The sequence below is a fragment of the Typopeltis vanoorti genome, chromosome 3 (assembly GCF_054136105.1).
Source record: "Typopeltis vanoorti isolate ZY-2024b chromosome 3, IOZ_Tvanoo_1.0, whole genome shotgun sequence".
Lineage (NCBI taxonomy): Eukaryota > Metazoa > Arthropoda > Arachnida > Uropygi > Thelyphonidae > Typopeltis > Typopeltis vanoorti.
In genome coordinates this window covers 8907031-8926728 of record NC_143551.1, presented here as the reverse complement: position 1 = coordinate 8926728, position 19698 = coordinate 8907031, and the positions used below count along the sequence as shown (strand labels likewise).

At 36.7% G+C, this 19698-nt stretch overlaps 1 protein-coding gene across 1 annotated transcript in view; it reads left to right on the top strand.

Annotated features, from left to right (window-relative positions):
• Nucleotides 1-19698, top strand: part of LOC150107895 (uncharacterized) — a 52994-nt gene that overhangs the window by 32465 nt on the left and 831 nt on the right. Inside the window, exons 5-7 of the mRNA XM_090415422.1 lie at nucleotides 5200-5316; nucleotides 18781-18867; nucleotides 18996-19022. Of these exons, the coding sequence (XP_090271548.1) occupies nucleotides 5200-5316; nucleotides 18781-18867; nucleotides 18996-19022 (231 nt within the window). The remainder of the gene's footprint in view (nucleotides 1-5199; nucleotides 5317-18780; nucleotides 18868-18995; nucleotides 19023-19698) is intronic.

The following is a 19698-nucleotide window of genomic DNA, read 5'->3' as shown; positions in this document are numbered from 1 at the left end:
GAAATATACAAAAAAAGCAACAAAGCCTACACAAACAAGGCGACAAACAGACAACTATCCATGGATAAATGACGATGTACTAAATACTATTACTGTTAAAGAAAATCTATGGAAAAAATTCAAAAGTCACCCACTAACACACATTTACAAACCTTATACAAAAACACAAGAAATAAACTAACAACAAAAATTCGGACGACAAAAAAGACTGTAATATTTCCAACCATTCATGGAATATAACGACATGAAGCAAACATGGGATACACTCAACGAATTAGTAACTCGAAAAAAGAAACTTCAGCACAACATTTTATTGTAGAAAGCTTCGGTCAGGACACAAACCAAGAGGAACTAGCAGACTCATTCAACCATGCTTTCAGAAACAACATCACACAACTCAAAAAAGACAAACTTCAACGATCAACAAAAAACTACCGACACAAAGTCAACAATAAACGATGTATTTTCCACCATAACAAAACAGGAACTGAAGGAATCAATACTACAACTAAACCCAAAAACCACATCCGGGAATAGACACAATAGGATTCACAGACCTTATAGCACACTTTGAGCAAATAAATCAAATTTTTTGAGACTTGTGAACATAATATTCGACACCAGCATTATTCCACAACAACTAAAGACTGCAATAATTACGCCAATATACAAACACGATAAAAGAATCGATACCCAGAACTACAGACCAATAGCTACCCTACCGGTCACCTCAAAAAGTCTAGAAGAATAACGCACGCCAGACTACAGAACTATTTACAGAAGTTCAACATCATCTCACAAAACCAATATGGATTTCAGAAAACAAAAAAGCACCATTACTTTATTAGAAGACATCGCCGACACAATAAACAAAGCTCTCGACAAAAACAAGTACGCCCGCATAATACTACTTGACTTAACCAAAGCATTTGATACATTTGAACGTGACATACTACTCACCAAACTATACTCAATAGGTATAAGAGGAGCACTGCATACATGGTTCAGAAACTACCTCTCAAACAGAACACAAGTAACAAAAATAGGTACATGTCACAGCCGGGGTATACAAATACAACGCGGTGTTCCTCAAGGCACCATATTATCACCCACTCTATTCAACGTATACATTAACGATGTTCATAACATATCGATAAGAAGTCAAATATTTCAGTAAGCAGATGACACCGCACTGTTAGCAATCCACACAGACATCAACCGGCTCTCTGCAAAGCACAACAAGACCTAAATGAAACCACAACATACTTCCACCAAAACGCACTTCTAATGAACGGCACCAAAAAAACACAGATGATGATAATACACAACCCAAGAATCATGCGTCCCGCACCACTATCGATACACTGTCATACATACCGCTGCATTCACAATACAAATACCTGCAAATGTCCCGATATCAAACCTGTAACACATGCAAAATACCTTGGTCTCTTTATAATTTGCCACCTTAAATGGACAAAACATAGAATACTTACATACCAAACTGCGGATCATCGCAGTAAAACTGCGTAAAAGTAAAAGTAAAAGCACCAAGTAAAAGACATTATTCCATCCAACATAAAAAACCTCCTATATCGCGGTATCTGCGAATCTCTATTCAGATAATGGTATAACAGTCTATGAAAACACATCAAATAACCACCTAACAAAATTAGAAATATTACATAGGAAAATTGTGTTAACACTGATTTGGTCACCTTACACGCATCAACCAATATCCGACAAGCACATGGCGATACACAGAATTCTGAGCATTAAAAACCTGAAAAACTACATGACATTAACAAGGAATTACTTCAACATCACCTATCGAAACAACAGAGACACATAATTCTATAACGCGACCCATAACATCTCTCTACATCCCTGCACCCTTCAACAACTCATACGATTCTTTTGTGAGATCACATCAGATACCCACGCAACTCAACAACTTACCAAGAAATGTAAAACACATAGATAACTACAGAACATTAAAAATGAACTCTGAAAAATATACCAACAAAATTAATATTCCGTTAACACTAATATACACATCACAAATCACAAGCATCTAATGCCTACAGCCCTTGCATAAAGAGTAACAACATAAATAGTGAAGGCTAATCCCACTCTCTTCATAAAAGCTAACCCAAGCTTCGAAGTTCGTGGGATTGACTTGCCTCACCCATCTACACGTAATCCTTATAATCAAATGCAGAAATCTAACAAAACAGTCAGTAAAGTATATAACAATAAAGAGGATACTGAAGATACTGATTATTATGTGATAATATCATTAATATAATATTAATACGTAACATGAAAAAAATAATGTAATAAATTATTCTTCTTTTTTAAAAATATGTAAATAATATGTTTACATTGTATGTTTGTGAGAAATAGGAAATATATTTTAATTGCACATGTGTAAAGTGTGATTATACTGTTGTATTATCACTCTTTCTCAAACTTTGAAAAAAAAAATAGTAAACTACATGTAATATTATATAATTTGTGTAATTATGAACTATATAATAGTAAATTATTACTGTGATTGTTATTTTAAAAGGTAGCAAAAAAACTATGTTATCATCATTATTATTGAAATTTCATTACATGTAGCACTCAGTGCTGAACCTTGTAAAATAATATATTGAATGTTACTCAAGATGATGATTGTATATATGTAAATATTTCACAGATCAGTTAAAAATATATTATTATTATTATTATTATTATTATTATTATTATTATTATTATTATTATTATTATTATTATTATTAAAACCTCTAAACAGTTACACAGAAGATTAAAATACGAACTGTAGAAATAGTATCAACACACGTAGGTTATCAACAGTTGATATTCATATCACACGAAGCACAGTAACCAATAAAACGGTATTAATACGAAAGCGCCACCACCACCTCCACCAGTAATCGCGAATAATAATAATAATAAAATAATAATAATAATCGCGAAACCATCTGTCTTCAAAAAATGTAACTGGAGCTTTGAAGTCAGTGGGATTACTCGTTATCATCATCCTTCAGCAGTAATATTATCACCCAACTCATAACATTCATAACAAGAGTTAATAAATAACCCTCAATGTCGAAAATGAACAAATTATGCACTAGTCGAAAGCTGAACTTTGTAAGAGAAACCTCGGATTATTACACAAGGCTATTGAAATATTGCAAATAATAATGAAGAAATAGTGAAATATTGCAAACCTCAATGATGGGATAAATAAATATTCTTCCGCCTATCATTATTATTAGCAGTAGTATTTTATATTTGTAATGTAAATGTCTCGCCTACAAATGTTTTGTTAGAAATTAAAGATACGAAGAAGTTATATTCTTGGTTTAATCCTTTATCCAAGTGTAAGCAAACACGTTTGCGCCTGAACTATTTTCAGAACGAGGCAACTCTTATAAAGAACCTAAGACCTTCACATCACTTGCTTTATTATCAAATCTGCTTGCAGATATATATAATAATATGCATTATGGGTAGGGTCACTACCAAGACCGGTTTCCCTTTGTTCAAGTGCGGGGATACCATTCCAAAAGCTCGTACAATCTCCAGGATCACCCAATAATGAGCGACCCCTAGGACCAGAAACGCTCATTTTCTCATCTGGAAGGATAACAGCAACAGCCGTGCCTCAGATAACTTCACCGGCACCACGTAGGCCCTGGGTGATGACAGCAACAGCCGAGTCTCAGTTAAAACTTCACGGGCTAGAGGATTGCCATTCATCACCAAAGCTTCCAATCAGTTTCGACCTTTGTATAGGTGAAGCGGGCTATAAAAATAAGACTATCCCGAAAGATCGCCCAACTCAGCGTTGTTCCACTTAGTGACAGGCTCATCCCATCATCGAGAAGAACTTCTCAGCATTGGCTCTACCCAGTGGTAAGCTCACCCCACCACCAAGCAGAACCATAATCTCAGCCGCATCCCCACTCAGAGAGAGGCAAAAACTTACCCCGCAAGCAGACCCTCTCAAATCAGAAAGAAAAAGACATTCTTCTCATCTGCGCAACCATCATGTAATTTAACAGCATCAGTTTATAGAAAACTCACTTTCAGTGGACGTTATATTTTTCAACAATCTGCATATCATCCTTCTCAAAACACAGGAATGATAAAGTGTTTAATTCAGTGAGCAAAGACTAATTGTTCAACTTCCCATCATTTACAGGAAAAACTCTCAACTAGCAAGCAATATATGAAATTAAATGGCTTCTCCGAAAGAACTACACGTCATCTGTTTGACTGCTACAAACCTAACCCAAACAACAAGGACTACGTCGGGATCCAATTCTATACATCTCCTGCATTTCAGAATGATTTTAAGAATTCTAAAGAAATATGATTTAATAGCGACTTTTATTACCATGAATAAACCCTGAACGTACTGTGTTTCCCCTCTTCTAAAGATAAACGCTCTTATGTCTCTTTCGGATGTATACCACGTTCTATGTGACTTCTATCATTCCCCTTTGGAGAAAGTAAACGATCAATAGAAAAAAAAAAGTATAAGATCATGAATCATATCTTTTGCACAAATTAAGTAATGAGTCTGGATTAGCACAACACGCAATAGAGGCAGACCACAACTTTCTTTGGTCTGCATATATATAGGTGATAATATAAATATTATCATCAAAGAGAGTTTGGAGCATTTTTTAAAATAACAAATCGTAAATAATGTCCAGAACAGTACGTTGTGTTTTGTTGGTAGCATTTAGTGGGAAAAACGATTCGATGTTTATTCAACAACCTCAGAAAACTGAAATAAGATCTGAAGATCTTCATCATATGATTATCCTGGAATGTGACTGCGATGGTTCTAATGTTGAATTCAGTTTATTCAAATAGAAATGGCAAAGATTTGGATGGCTAATTCTGTAGGGGAAACTAAGGTGTATGTTGTTCATTTGATTTAGAAGATAAGCTGTTGTTTAGGTGATGAGACAAGAAGAAACTGCTTCAACGAAGCGGTCGTGAGGTAAAAAAGCAATCATCTCCAGAATATACGTAGTTTTATTCCACATACTTTATTAAAATATTTATTGCAGAAATGGCTTACACAAATTGAAATGTGCAAATGTCAATCTGAATATGAATTATTTAGTTCCTATGTTAAAGTTTTTATTTATTTTTATTTTATTTTCCATACAGGCGAAAGACCTTTGGCTGGATTGCGCCAGAGCTTTCTCAGTCCCAGAGCTATCATCCACTGCAGACTTAATCGGCTTTTGGTGCCATGGAATTCTCAATGGTGATGGAATATCAGAGGTAACCCGAGATTCATATTGGACGGAATATAAACTTAGTAGTAAATATTTTACTTGCTATGAAAGATTAATACTAAAAATGGTTTGAAGTCTAGTTTAGATAACTTTTACAATATTAATTATCGCATATGTAAATCATAATTTTCTCCTGGATTAAGAATTAACTTCAAAGAGGCTCATATTCATAACGATTACTGAACGAGGATTTATCTCACTAAGCACTTATTTCTATTCTCTCGAATGATATTATATATATATATATATATATATACACTAGGGACCTCCAGAAAGTAAGTTAAGATGGGTCGTCAGAGAAACAAAAATATACTTACAAAAATATACTTAAATAATTTCCGCCATTGTTCAGGCACTTATCATAAAGGGAGACCAAGAGTTGTATACCTTCGTCGTAGAAGGTATACAACTCTTGGTGCCGCCTGTGATGACGCAAGCCATTTGACTGCTTCTTTGACCTCGTCGTTGTCTTGTAACCGCCACCAAGGGAAGATTTCAGATGTTTAAATAGGTAAAGTTCGCTTTGCACGAGGTCAGGACTTTATGGGGGATGATGGAATTGTTCCCAGCCGAAGGTGGCGAGAAGTTTTTTTGCTACGTTGGTAGCAGGCATTTGGTGTTATTCCAAATCGTCAGTTACTAAAGATCGTCTCCCCCTCCGTACATCATTGTGTACACCTGTCCTTCCTTCGTACCATTGCGTGTTCTTCATAAACCTCAAGAAGTTGCCGATGAATTACCTGGTGTAATGTTGCTCTCATTCAAGAAACGGATAACTGATCTAATTTCACATGCGACAGGCGATTGGATTTTCTTAGACATTATAAATACACACACCCCAAGAAGCGTACGCACTGCGGGAATGTCTGAAAATGCCACCAACGTCTTGCTATAGAATCTACAAACTCAGTACGCATGCGCACCATTCCGATCGCAGCGCTGCAGTGAAAATATTTAAAAATTGAACGAACTTACTTTCTGGAAGTTCCTCGTAAATAGTAATATTAATTTTTATTATTACTATTATTAAGGGAGACTTTTGAGGAGTTGCGGACCCATCGAAGGCGTTCTCATACTGCACGCACCCACTATCATATTTATTCTTGAATTCATTCACATTGCTTGCACACACAACATCCAATGGCAATCCATTCCAATGAAGTCAAGCACCACCCTAGGAGTGAAAAATCTAGCCCTATCCCCTAATTAGCGGCATTTATTCCCAGCATCTGAATGCCCTCTTGTCCTTTTGCTACCCTTTCGGAAGTTTTTCGTCTTAATCATATCATCCCCCATTTCTCCTGTTTGCTAGTGTCTGCCGTATACTATACTATTTCTCAATCTGTCTTCATAATCAGTAATCCATAATCTGGCTTAATTTTTAACACTTTCGTTTGCGCTTTTTCCAATATATGAGAATCGCAAGGGAACCTATTATACCAGACCAGTGCACAATAGTCCAAGTCAGGGCTTATCAAGTCCTTGCAAAGAAGCAAAATGACATCCTTATCTTTACATGTGAAACTTCGTTTCAGCATTGCAGTTATTCTCTGGGTTGCATTTGCAATCTTTTCTGCATGGCTCCTGAATTTCAACTTATTGTCTACTAATACTGCACGATTTCTAGACTGATCAATGACTTCTACCATAATCTCACCAATATAATACGACATTGGATATTTTATCACACAAAAATGCATGAATTTACATTTGCCGACATTGAACTGATTTCCATTTTCCCATAGTCAAAATTTCAACCGATTCAAATCAATCTGCAAGTACCGCATATTATTATTATTATTATTATTATTATTATTATTATTATTATTGAGAGAAACCTCCATGGAGTCAAGGACCCATCGAAAGAGGCCACATAATATACGCACCAGCCATCATACTTATTCATGAATTCATTCACACTGCTTGCACTCACAACATCCAATGGCAATCCATTACAATCACACGCCACCCAACGAGAGAAAAATCTAGCCCTCATCCCCTTCTTAGTGGTATTCATTATCTGCTTCCAACGAAGCCCGCTTTTCCTTTCCTCACCCTCCATAAATTGAAAAATTCCATCAACTGAAATCCTGTATTACCTTTCAGTAGTTTGTAAGTCTCAATCATATCACCTCTCTTTCTCCTGTTTGCTAGTGTCTACAGTTTACAAATACTCAATCTGTCTTCATAATCAGCATTTCCAAATTATGATATTATTTTTAACACTCTCCATCGCACTCTCTCCGCTGTACTAGAATCACAACGGAAACCTGGAGACGAAATTTGTGCGCAATATTCAAAATGGGTCCTTCACTACCAGACCTGTTCTGAAAAATTTCCTCGCAATTACCATTCTAAAAACACTTCATTAATTTGTTTTTATCAATAATATCACCACTTTCCCACGTGGATTTTTAATCACTCCAACATGCATGACATTACATTTACTGACATTGAACTGCCATCCATTTTCCCATGCCCACAATTCTAACGTTTTCAAATCATTCTGCAAGTACTGCATTTCTGCCTCATTTCTGATTTCAATACCTATCTTTGCATCATCAGCAATAGTTGTATGTCACTTGGAAAATCCTCCTCAATATCATTAATGTACAGATTGAATAACAGTGGACCAAGGACTCATCTAATTGTACACCGCTGCTTACATAAAATCTTTCAGATTCACATCCCCATATACCACTTTTTGATATGTGTCATTCGGCCATCCTCTTATCCACCCTAAAATTTTATTATCCAATAGTATATGCTTCAGTCTATAAATCAGACGTCTTTGCAGAATTCCTCCCAAAGCCATAATGATATCAAAAGGAATGATAGGGTATCCATTGCACGTGTCTATTTCAATGATACAATTATTATAGAATGTGAGTAAATTGCTAAAACATGACTTTCCCTTAGTAAACCCATGTTCGCTGCAAAGGAATAATGCTGTCAACCAAGCTCTGAATGCGAACACTGACGAACGTTTTCGAAATCTTCACCATCACCAGTGGATCTAGGATACTGGTAGGTAGATAGTTAGATAAATCGGTCCTTGCTCCACCCTTGCGCAAAGGGATTACCACACATTCTTTCCATCCATGTGGGATCTTTCCTGTTCTGAGACGCAAACCATATTGACTAGTCAAAGACCAGTTCTGTTGAAACATCTTTCAGCATCCGTGCTGATTTCCGATCAGTTGCTATTGCTAAATTCTTATCCAGTTTGTGCAACAGCTCTAATGCTTCTTCTTCATACACCTGAGTTTCTTTATCCAGTGAAGAGGTAGCAGTGAGCTCTATATTATTCGAGGGTGGTCTGAAAAGTTCTCGAACTAACAATGAAAAAACGAATTTATAATTTCAAATTTTTTTTTAAAATAATCTCCCTTAAGACGACTACATTTATTCCAACGATGCTCATGCGCTATTATCATGTCCTTGCAGTGATTCTCAGTAAGATCTGCGGAATACCCTTCTACTGCTGCAATCACCTCTTGATTCGAAGTAAAACGCTGAAAAGTGAAAATAGTTTTAGTTTTGGGAAGAGATAGTAATCAGAGGGAGATAAATCTGTGGGATAGGGTGGAACAATTCATACTACGGACCCCTTATATTTCCCATTGCCAAAACCCCTTTGTGGCAAGTGCATTGTTCTGATGAAACATGATTTTTGTGTTCTGCAAACCGGGTCTTTTCTCACGAATTTTTCATCTAGTCTGGTTAAAAGTCGGGAATAAGATTCTCCGGTTAGGTTTACCATTTTTAAGATTATTAATAAAAAATGAGTTTAGCATCCGAAAACACCGATGCCATGACCTTTCCTGCTGATGGAACCGACTTTGTCTTGTTTGTCCCTGAACATACGGCTTCAATCCACTGTTTTGACTGCTGTTTGTATACTGGTGTGTAATGGTGAATTGAAGTCTCGTCCATAGTAATAAATCGACGCACAAAATCAGTTTTATTCCTGTTAAAACTCTCCAAGCACTGATCAGAACAAGCGCGCACCCATCTTACGCAAAGCTTTTTCATTTGCTATTCTTCATTCAAAATATATTATACACGTCCTGTTGAAATCCCTATAGTCTTCGCAATATCACGCACTTTGACTTGCCGGTCATCAAATAACATATCTTGAACTTGATGAATGATTTCTGGTGTTGGTATACTTTTTGGACGTCCTTCACGTGGATCATCTTCAAGGCTGTACGGCAACGTTTAAACTCGGCCCATATTTCTTAATTGTCGAAAACGAAGGAGACGAGTGCCCATAAACAATTTTGAACTTGGAATGAATTTCTTTTGGCGTTAAACCTTCTTTTACTAAGAATTTTATAACAATATATTACTCAATTTTATCCATTTCAACGGATACAGAGAACACTTTTGCTTCAGACAGCTGTATAAAACAAATTACTTGATAGAATGATTTACAATTTCATCTGGATGCTTATGACAGATGCACCAACTTAGAAAAAAAAATTTCTTGCGGATAGTTTTGCCATCTATGGTCGAGGCTGAGAACGTTTCAGACCACCGTATTACAAGTTGACAGCTTTAAGCAGAATGGACAACCATTAGTTGAGCAATCACTTCAGCTTCTATCATTCTCACCCTGTCTGCATTCAGTTTATTTCATGAATTCTTTCATTTTCGTTCTTGTTTTTACATGCAGCCTAACGATAGAATTCTTTAGGGTTATCTTTAGTTTGTACAGCACTTTCCTTCGGACAGCATCGCGATTCAGACGGTATACCTTCTACAATACATTTTTCTCTTTGTTTTTTAAGCTTACACACTCATCTGACTTCTACCCTGTTTGTTCTTCGAATCTCGGGACACCTTCTGATTTGGCATCATTTAGCGACCGAACAACCCAACTCAACGAGCAATCGACGACATTGTGCTGAACAGAGTATATTCCTGAGTTAGTCATATTTTCTTGCTTTGTAGTTCAGCATTTAACCTTTTCTGAAGAACCTTCATAAGCGTAGCCATTTCCCAGGTGAATACTGCATGTTCATTGCCAAAACGGAGGCAAAATAGATGTGTCCTTAACTGAAATACTCTCTGACATTATAACAAAACTAACACCCTTTGCCATTGACTCGATTTCTTGGTGTCGCATGCTGTTGGAGGATGTTATCTCGCAACAGCTCGATTAATCAAGTACTATTACGTAATTGAATTGGGTTTGAAATTTAATAAATGTAGTGTAAATTTCTAACACTGATATCCACAACACACTTATATAGGGATTACATCTTTCTCTTACCGGCTTCTAAATAGAAACGTTTATGGAGATGTAAGAAAAACGTACCTTACGCAAATCATATGCAACATACTTGGTCATGGGCATCTCAACGCGTTCTAGGAAAGACATCTATTTCCGAATGCAGCTGGCCTGGAATTGTCAGTAGTGTTGATCACAATGAAAAAAACAGAAGATCTTTTGGAGGTCGATGAAGGACTTTTTGTGAATGCTCGTCTTGCTGGACGCACAATTCTGAAAACGAAAGAGTTGAATGTTTTCTCCAAAGGTAAGATAGCCCAAGTGTTTATCCAGTGGGGAATAAACCTACATTGACCGTCTAAGACGTGTCACTGTGGTCCTATGATAGTCTGTCAGGAACGAGATAGCAGTCGTTCTGAGAAGGATTGTACGGACAAACAGAAGTTCGCGCATGCAGCAATTGACCAAAGCGTTTGATGAAGGCTGCTCCGAACCCATATCTCAAATAAATGAGCGGAGAATAAATGAGAAGAGGATCTGTATTGGAAGTCTCATCTCTATATAGAAACCTCTCATTCTGCAAAGGTTCAGAAAGTTCGTTTATATTGGTGTCTGGAATCTCGTGACTGGAGACGGGAAGAATGGTAAAAATTAACGGGGCCTGACTAGGCAGAGGCATTTGTTCTGTACTGAGAGTAGGCAGAGAGTTTAACTGAATCGCCATGAAGATATGAATCCAGTGTTTCTTGTAAACGCAACTCCAGGTTCTGAATGTGTTGTTGTGGTGTGGAGAATGTTCTCTTGTATACGACTTTTAATGATGTTGCAAGATGCTCTGGTCCTCCAAAGAGTATCCGAACATTGTTGTGAATCAAGTCCATCCTGCAATATTAAGTTTTAAGCCAACATGTGAAGGATGTTTCATGGACGATAATGCTACTGTCCATTGCCCAAGAATTGTCCAGCAATGGTTCTGCTAATATGATAGCGACTTCTAACTCCTTCCCTAATCACCAAAAATCCATTGTCTATCTCCATTGAGAATACAGTTAGTGAAACAGATCCGTGAGCAAGGTTCCCTCCTTCAAATCTGACCCATCCAAATGGTTAGTGTTAACGGAGAGGATTGTGTGTTGTAGATGGATATGTAATTCGACACCTTATATAGTCTATATCTAACTTCATGTGTGCTGTAATTCAGGCTAAAGGAGGTCACACACGGTATTAAATGAAAGGTTTTAATTCATGTATGTGTACAGGATTATCAAAATCTCTACTCAAATAAACCATTCGAATGTGATGATCCCATTTATATAGTAATAATATTCAGTAAGTATTTATTTACCATGAATCAGGTGCTATTTTAATACTATTTTAGTTTGATAACAGATTTGTACAAGTACAATCAGTGGATCGTGTTGCGTGAAAATCGTGTATCATATTTGAACACTGTCAGTAGACACCATAATGTGAAAAAGAAACACCAATAGCGCCCACATTATAAGATTTACGACCTGTTTCTGCTGCATGAGTGTAGCAGCCCTACGGGGCTTATTTTCCACAAGAGCACGATACAGATCAATGGTAAATTTGAACCAGTCTTCCTTTAGGCATATAATGAGTTCCTGGCGTGATCTGGAAAGGACGTCCCTAGATTTCACCAGATCCCTCAACACAAACCATGAATACTCAGTTGAGTTGAGATCAGGGAATTGTAGAGGCCAGTCAAGTATGATGAAGTTCACGTCCACGCTGATAGATCAGAAGCTTAAGGACATTGTGCATTTTCTTTCTGAAAGTGACAGTGGTCAGTTCCTTGCAAACGGTAAAAACTAAGAAGCATTACATTGTTCAGAATGTTCAGATACCTCTCGTCGTTCGTGTCAGGGGAACCACAAACACAGTTCCGAGGCAAAAACAAGAAAAACAGGATATACAGACACCCCGCCACCTCCGAATTTCATAGTTGGGGTAACGCACTTTGCTAAGAGATGTTCACCAGGCTTCCGCCACACCCACACACACATCTCCATCTTCTCTTAAAGGGATATGTATGATTCATCGCTCTAGAATACAGTTTTCGAAGCTTCCACGTACGTCCCATTCAACACACTCTTTGCACTACAGAAGACAACGAGCATGATGGTTTGGGTAATGCGGGGCTTGCATATTCCGGGCCTACCATGTTATCCGATGTGTGAGCCTCTGATTGAATGTTTTCGTGCCGATTCGTGTTGCAGTCGATGCAGGGAATACACATTGAACATCTCCGCAGAAGAACTTTGGATCTTACATATTATCTTTCTTTTACTGCAATCAAGTTCGGTGAGTGTTGTGGGTCGCCCACTTAGAGTAGCACTTGCAGTTAAATCCTTCACTTTCACATCGTATTGCATCACTGATTGTTAACATGGGATAGCCCAATGTTTTAACAGTTTGATGATCAGATAGGCTTAAAACATTGCATCTTCTCACGCCTATACGAAGTGTGTTTGTTCCCTTAGCGCAAAAATTTCACCCACACACATTTGTAGTGATTTGGTAGCTGCATATCTCACCAATTCATACCGGGTACAAACATGTAACGTGCTACATTTTACGATGCATCTTTCCCAGGGTGGGGGGTGTCCGTTGACTTTTTCCAAGTAGTGTATTTTGGTAATGATCGTTTTTATGGGTATTCAACATATGTTTTAGAAAACATATGTTGAATACCCATATGTTTTAGAAAATTCGAATATCAGTAAAATATCTGTTTTATATATCAGCTATTCCTGTCTTTTTCATTTTATTATTATTACTATTATCATTATTATTACACTCTTTATGGATTGGAGACATATTGAGGAAGGCAGTAGATCCTGCCACAAGATATCACTTCCTCTACTTCTTCAATCTTATGGTTCTGTCCACTGCTGGACGAAGGTCTTCCCTATGATATTCTGGATCACTCGGTTTTCTTCATTTCCAATCCACCTCACTCCAGAGATTTGTTCCAGTTCATCCCTCCATACTCTTCTCGGTCTTCTTCTTCTTTACCCAAGGAGAAGAAGACCGAGATTTCTCCATCCATTAGTCTCCACTCTGCTGTTTTTCTAGTCCATCTCCCGTCACTGCATCTGGTATATGGCCAGCCCATCTCTACTTAGAATGCCTTTATGTATTTTACAAGATATCATACCTTATCTTAAACCTTAATTATTCCATCACGTCCTGCTCTGATCCTTTCTTAACAGTCCACAAATTTAACTTCCATAGATGTCCCTGTATTGTTCCCCACCTTCAATATACAAAGAAGAATTTCATCACACGAGATATTTCTGACATCCTCAGAAGGTTATGTACTTTTATCATATAATCAATCGCATTTTTGTGTGAGAGTGTCTGCTTTCAATCTTTTAAGCTGTACACTCGTTATTCACCTCGTTATTTTCGGGCCTACCATGTTAACCGATGTGTGAGCCTCTATCTGAATGTTTTCGTGCTGATTCGTATTGCAGTCGATGCAGGGAATTAATCGACTTTTTTTTAACTATCTTTTTAATTATCTCCAGCCTTTCCACACCTTCTTCAGAGTCGGTTGGTCTCATGAATCCCGTTATCAGTTGTAGCAAGCTGACTGGAGGGTGCGAGTGAGGCATCAACAACATGAAGACTTGGTCCAGTCATGACAGCTCCGCTCTGTTCAAGGAGGTAGTAGCTCTGTGGTGATAGAGAGAGCCTTCTGAGGTAACATATTACGTCCGTTGATGGGACTGGAGAGGTACTTTAACGCTGTGCGCTACCAGAATGCGTTGGCTGATCACCTACACCAGGCACGTCAAACTCGTTTACCTACAAGTGCCAAATTAAGAATTATACATCAAAACACGGGCCGCACCAGAAAAAAAATCTCGAAATAAAGAGGGAACAGATTTTTTGATATTAACATTACAGTATATAAGTACAAATACAACCATGTTAGAAAAATAGATATAAAATATAAAGTTCACATATTTAAATAAAATTATACATATAATTTTTTGATCAGCCAACGCATTAACGAAATCTTCAAATTTTGGTTGAATTTGTTAAGCTGTAGTTATTTTCAATGCTGCTTGCATATGATGGTTTGTTAATCTTGATCTTTCGGCAGTTGAAAATAGTTGTTCGCATAAATATGTACTACGGCTAATTGCACATGACACATTGGGGTATCGATCGACTGATAAATAATTATAGAACTTTGGAATTCAAACATCCATATATTTTGTTTCAATACGGAATGACACTGCAATTCGATTAATTCCAACTGTGAATTGTCATCAACAGTTTCAACATCAATCAAACTTATTTTCATATTTCTTAAAATGCAAAAATCTTCTTCCGAATTCATTTTCTAATAACTTAATTTAATTGGCATATTCTAAAATTTTAATTTCGGTGATTTTTGTAATAATTATTGACAACATTCAAAATGGGATAAATTTTCTTTTTGAATTTATTTTTGCCAAAGTAATAATTTCTGATTGAAAATGTTAATATTGTCAAATAACATGGTAACTACTTTGATGATGTTTGACTTGTAGCTTAAGATTAAGTTGATAAGGTGACTTGTAATGTAAACTTAAAAAGCCAGGTCCTTTATCCATTGATCAGTTTTTAATATTTCACATTCATAATTTTTCGATTCTAAAAAAATGTTAATTTCGTCCAGCAATTCGAAGAATCGATTTAAAACTTTATGAGTGGAAAGCCATCGAATTTCTGAATAATAAGGAGGATCGCTATGTTCACATTCTATATCTTCTAGAAATTTACTAAATTGGCGATGATTAAGCCCACGTTCATGAATATAATTTACAATTTTCGTGATTTTTTAAGACATGTCCAATATTTAAAACTTGGGAGCATATTGTTTGCTGTGAATAATGCAATGAAAATGTTGAAAATTATTATTACCTTGTTTTTTGCATTTTTGTTTTAAATTTGTAACTACTCCTTTAATTACACCAGTCATGGTAGGAGCACCATCAGTTGCAAGACAAACTTGCTTTTTTAACCGTAATTTGCATTCATTCAAAACTTACATAAGTGATTCTCAAAAATATCAACTCCAGTGATTGTATCATGCATATGAATAATTTCTAGAAGTTTTCCACTTACTTTTAAGTTCATATCACATCCACGAATGAAAGCAGCCAGCTGAGAGATATCCCTAACCTGTACTTTCGTCAATTGCAAGGGAATAGATCTGAAATGTTGGAATTATTCGTTTTAGTTGATTCCTTAAGTTTTAGGCTATATCATGAATTCTCCTAGCAATGGTATTTCGAGATAAGCTTATATTTTTAAATTTCTTTAATTGATCAGGGCACAACACTTTCACTGTTTTAATAATACATTCGCGAAAAAATTTCCCTTCAGTGAATGGTTTCAACTTGCTTACAATTCAATGTGATATCAAATAACTGGTTTTTACCGTAGCTCTGTTATCTTCAATAGGTTTGGTAAATACACTTTGTTGATTTTCAAGTGTGAACTTTAATTCTGACAATTTATCTTCACGAAGTTTCGCAACCTATTTGTCATAATTGTCTTTATGATTTGTATCGTAATGCCTCTTAATATTATATTATTTGCAAAATGCAATCGAATTTCTATATGTTAAAGATACCAAGCTATTTTATATGGATATAAATATAAACTTGGTTTTAATCGATTTCCCAAGTAAGCAAACAGACAAGTAAATCAAGTTTGCGCCTGCAAGTAGTGCAAGTCTGGGCGACTCCGCACGTAGTGGAAGTCTTAGGCAACTCTTGGTAAAGGTGGAATAAGCTCTGATCACTATTCTTAGTATTTACCCTTAATGTAAAGCACATCTCCTCCTCAACTTTAATGTATTTTATATCCAAGTTAAAAAAAAAAAACTTTCTATAGAATTTCTATATATCAGGCATATTTATTCCCCATTGAATACAAAACTATCGTAACTCCCATTTTTCTTGAAAACTACGATGTTCTTCTTCAATTAATCATTTTTTTACTCATACTGGTTGAAGGATTAGACATTATGTTTTATAAATTCTTTATAATTATAAAGAAAATACTACACTTTCTTACGACTTGAAAATTGCAAACGGCTTGCCTCCGATTGCTGTGGTCAGCGGACGTAGCCGCGTACGTACACTTGCTCGATAAAATTCGGTAAAATTTGATATTTATGCAGTGGTGTAACAAGATTTTTTGAAATGACAAATAGAACATTATTTCCTTTAGAAACTGCAGAGGAGTTTGGCGTAAAAAATAATCTTAAGTGGAAATGTTAATTTTTTTAAATATGTTGATTTAATTCGGTGTTATCAAAAGTTAAATAACCATATTGGTTACAAAGTTTGGCAGGCATCATGCAGCCCGCTGGCCGCGTGTTTGACATGCTTGACCTACACACTTTCTTTGCCTTCGCGTATCCTGGAGCCGATGGTCTGTTTCAGCAGGACAATGCGCCGTCCCACCGAACCGCAACACCTACCATGGATTGTTGAACACTCATTTGAGTTCGATATCATCCAGTGTTCCGAAAGTTCACGTACGAGGGTGGTCTGAAAAGTTCTCTGCCTCGATCATAGATAGAAATATAATCGGCAAGTTTTCTTTTTCTATATCGATCATAAACATCCATGTAAAATTGCGAGTCATTCCATCAAGTAGTTTTGTTTTATACAGCTGTCTGAAGCAAACGTGTTGTCAGTATCCTTGAAATGGATAAAATTGAGTATCGTGTGTTTATAAAATTCTCTGTAAAGAAGGTTTAACGCCAAAAGATATTCATTCCAAGTTCATAAAATTTATGGGCACATTCTTTTTTGACAATTAAGAAATGGGCTTTCGAGTTTAAACGTGGCTGTACTAGCCTTGAAGATGATGATTCACATGAAGGACGTCCTAAAAGTCTAACAACACCAAAATCATTGATCAAGTGCTACACATGTTATTGGATGACCGGCTCGTCAAACTGCATGATATTGTCGAGACTACAGGCATCACAAAAGAACGTGGGGAAAGTTTTGGCATGAAGAATTGCAAATGAAAACGCTTTGCGCAAGATGGGTGCTGCGCTTGCTCACAGCAGATCAAGAACACACTCGCATCTGTGAGCAGTGCTCGGAGCGTTTTAACAAGAATAAAGCTGATTTTAGGCGTCGATTTATTACTATGGATGAGACATGGATTCACCATTACCCACCAGAATCCAAATAGCAGTTAAACAGTGGAGAGAAGACTGTTTTTCAGCGTCAAAAAGACAAATTCGGTTCTATCAACAGGGAAGGTCATGGCATCAGTGTTTTGGGATGATAACGGTATTTTGTTCATTAGTTTTCTTGAAAAGATTAAAACAATAACTGGCGAATATTACTCAGATCTTTTAACCAGACTAGACGAAAAAAAATTCGTGAGAAAATATCCAGTTGATAGAAGAAAAAAATTCATCCTTCATCAGGACAATGTACCTGCTTACAGAGGTGTTTTGCAATGGATAAATTAAGGGATCTGCCCTATGATTTGTTGGAACATCCACCCGCTTCCCCAGATTTGGCTCCCTCTGAATCTCTTCCCAAACTAAAACTCTTCCTCGCTGGTCAGCGTTTTTCTTCTAATCAAGAGGTGATTGCAGCTGTAGAGTGATATTTTGTAGGTCTTATTGAGAACCACAACAGGGATGGGATAATGGTGCTAATGAATCGCTGGAATGAATGTTTTAGTCGTAAGAGAGATTATGTTGAAAAATAAAAATAATTTTGAAATTAGAAATCGTTATTTCATTGTTAGGTTGAGGAATTTTCAGACCACCCTGGCATTTAAATCCAATCGAATCTTTCTGAAATGCCATAGAGCGAAACATGAGAATCATGTATTCAGGACCGACGTCTAATGTGCTGCTGTGGACAATGCTGTGACAGCGTGGCTGAAATTGTCTCAGGGAAACCTCCGGCATCTTGTAGAGTCCATGCCTTGGAGAATAGAGGATGTTTCTAGCTAGAGGAACACCGACACGCTTTTAGCTACATATCTCTGCGCATAAGAAAGACAGAGCGAGTTATATATATGTATATATATATATATATATATATATATATAGATAGATAGATAGATAGATAGATAGATATAGATAGCGAGAGAGAGAGAGAGAAAGTGAAGTTTACAAAAATTATTTAAGTATTTATTTATTTACAGGATGTTCTAAATGCAGTGAGATGCGTCTACACTAAAAGTGGAATAGCTGACAGTTGTGTTTTCGAGATCTTCCGACAGGGTTACAAGGTAAAGTTATGTTATGACTAAAGTGCATTTCAGTAGTTGTAGGTTGCATACTTGTAACATTAGGTGGTGATAACAACTCTAGTTGTTGTTATTATAAAAATAAACATTAAAGTTCCGTTTCTTTCCAGGCATGCGGTTCTACGCTTCTTGAATAGGTAAGTGCCTTGTTTCTGAAGAAAAAAAATTATGAAAAGAAAGGACAACTGAATTATAATTGTGAACATTAACAAATTTTGTATTATGCAGCTTTGATTAGCAATTTCTATTTATTTATTCATATGGAGTTTCTTCCCCTTCCCTACTGGGGAGAGTTGAGCCCCCTCATGGGGGTTTAAGTATTTATGGTTGTAGATCCGTGTGTTCACGGGGACGGTTTGCCTGCTTCCGGGATAAGAGTAAAATCCCTGCTGTCAACGCCCAAGACCGGCTAACTTGGCTATGGCTGAGGAAAATACTTAAACTTCTACCGTCGGTGACGGGAATCGAACCCAGGGCACTCCTTCCCCAGCCATATGGTTGCGAAGCGCATAGCCACTAGGCTAACCGCGCGGAGTAGTTAGCAATGCATTTATTATTGTGTTAGGTTATTCAATGAATTTTATTGATATTTCCGAATAATGTTAAAAGAGTAGATATACAAAAATGAGAAAATATGCCTACCAGTACAAAGAGAAAACACCTGTTTTGTGCTTATCTTGTTTAAGAGACGTTTCTGCTAGTTTTCTCACTTCTCATCGTTGTTGATTTGTGCTCATTCCAATTGCTGCTCTCATGTATGAAAGCGTTTAATTTAGAGTTAGATCACCAATCACTAATATAGCAGCATTCAAT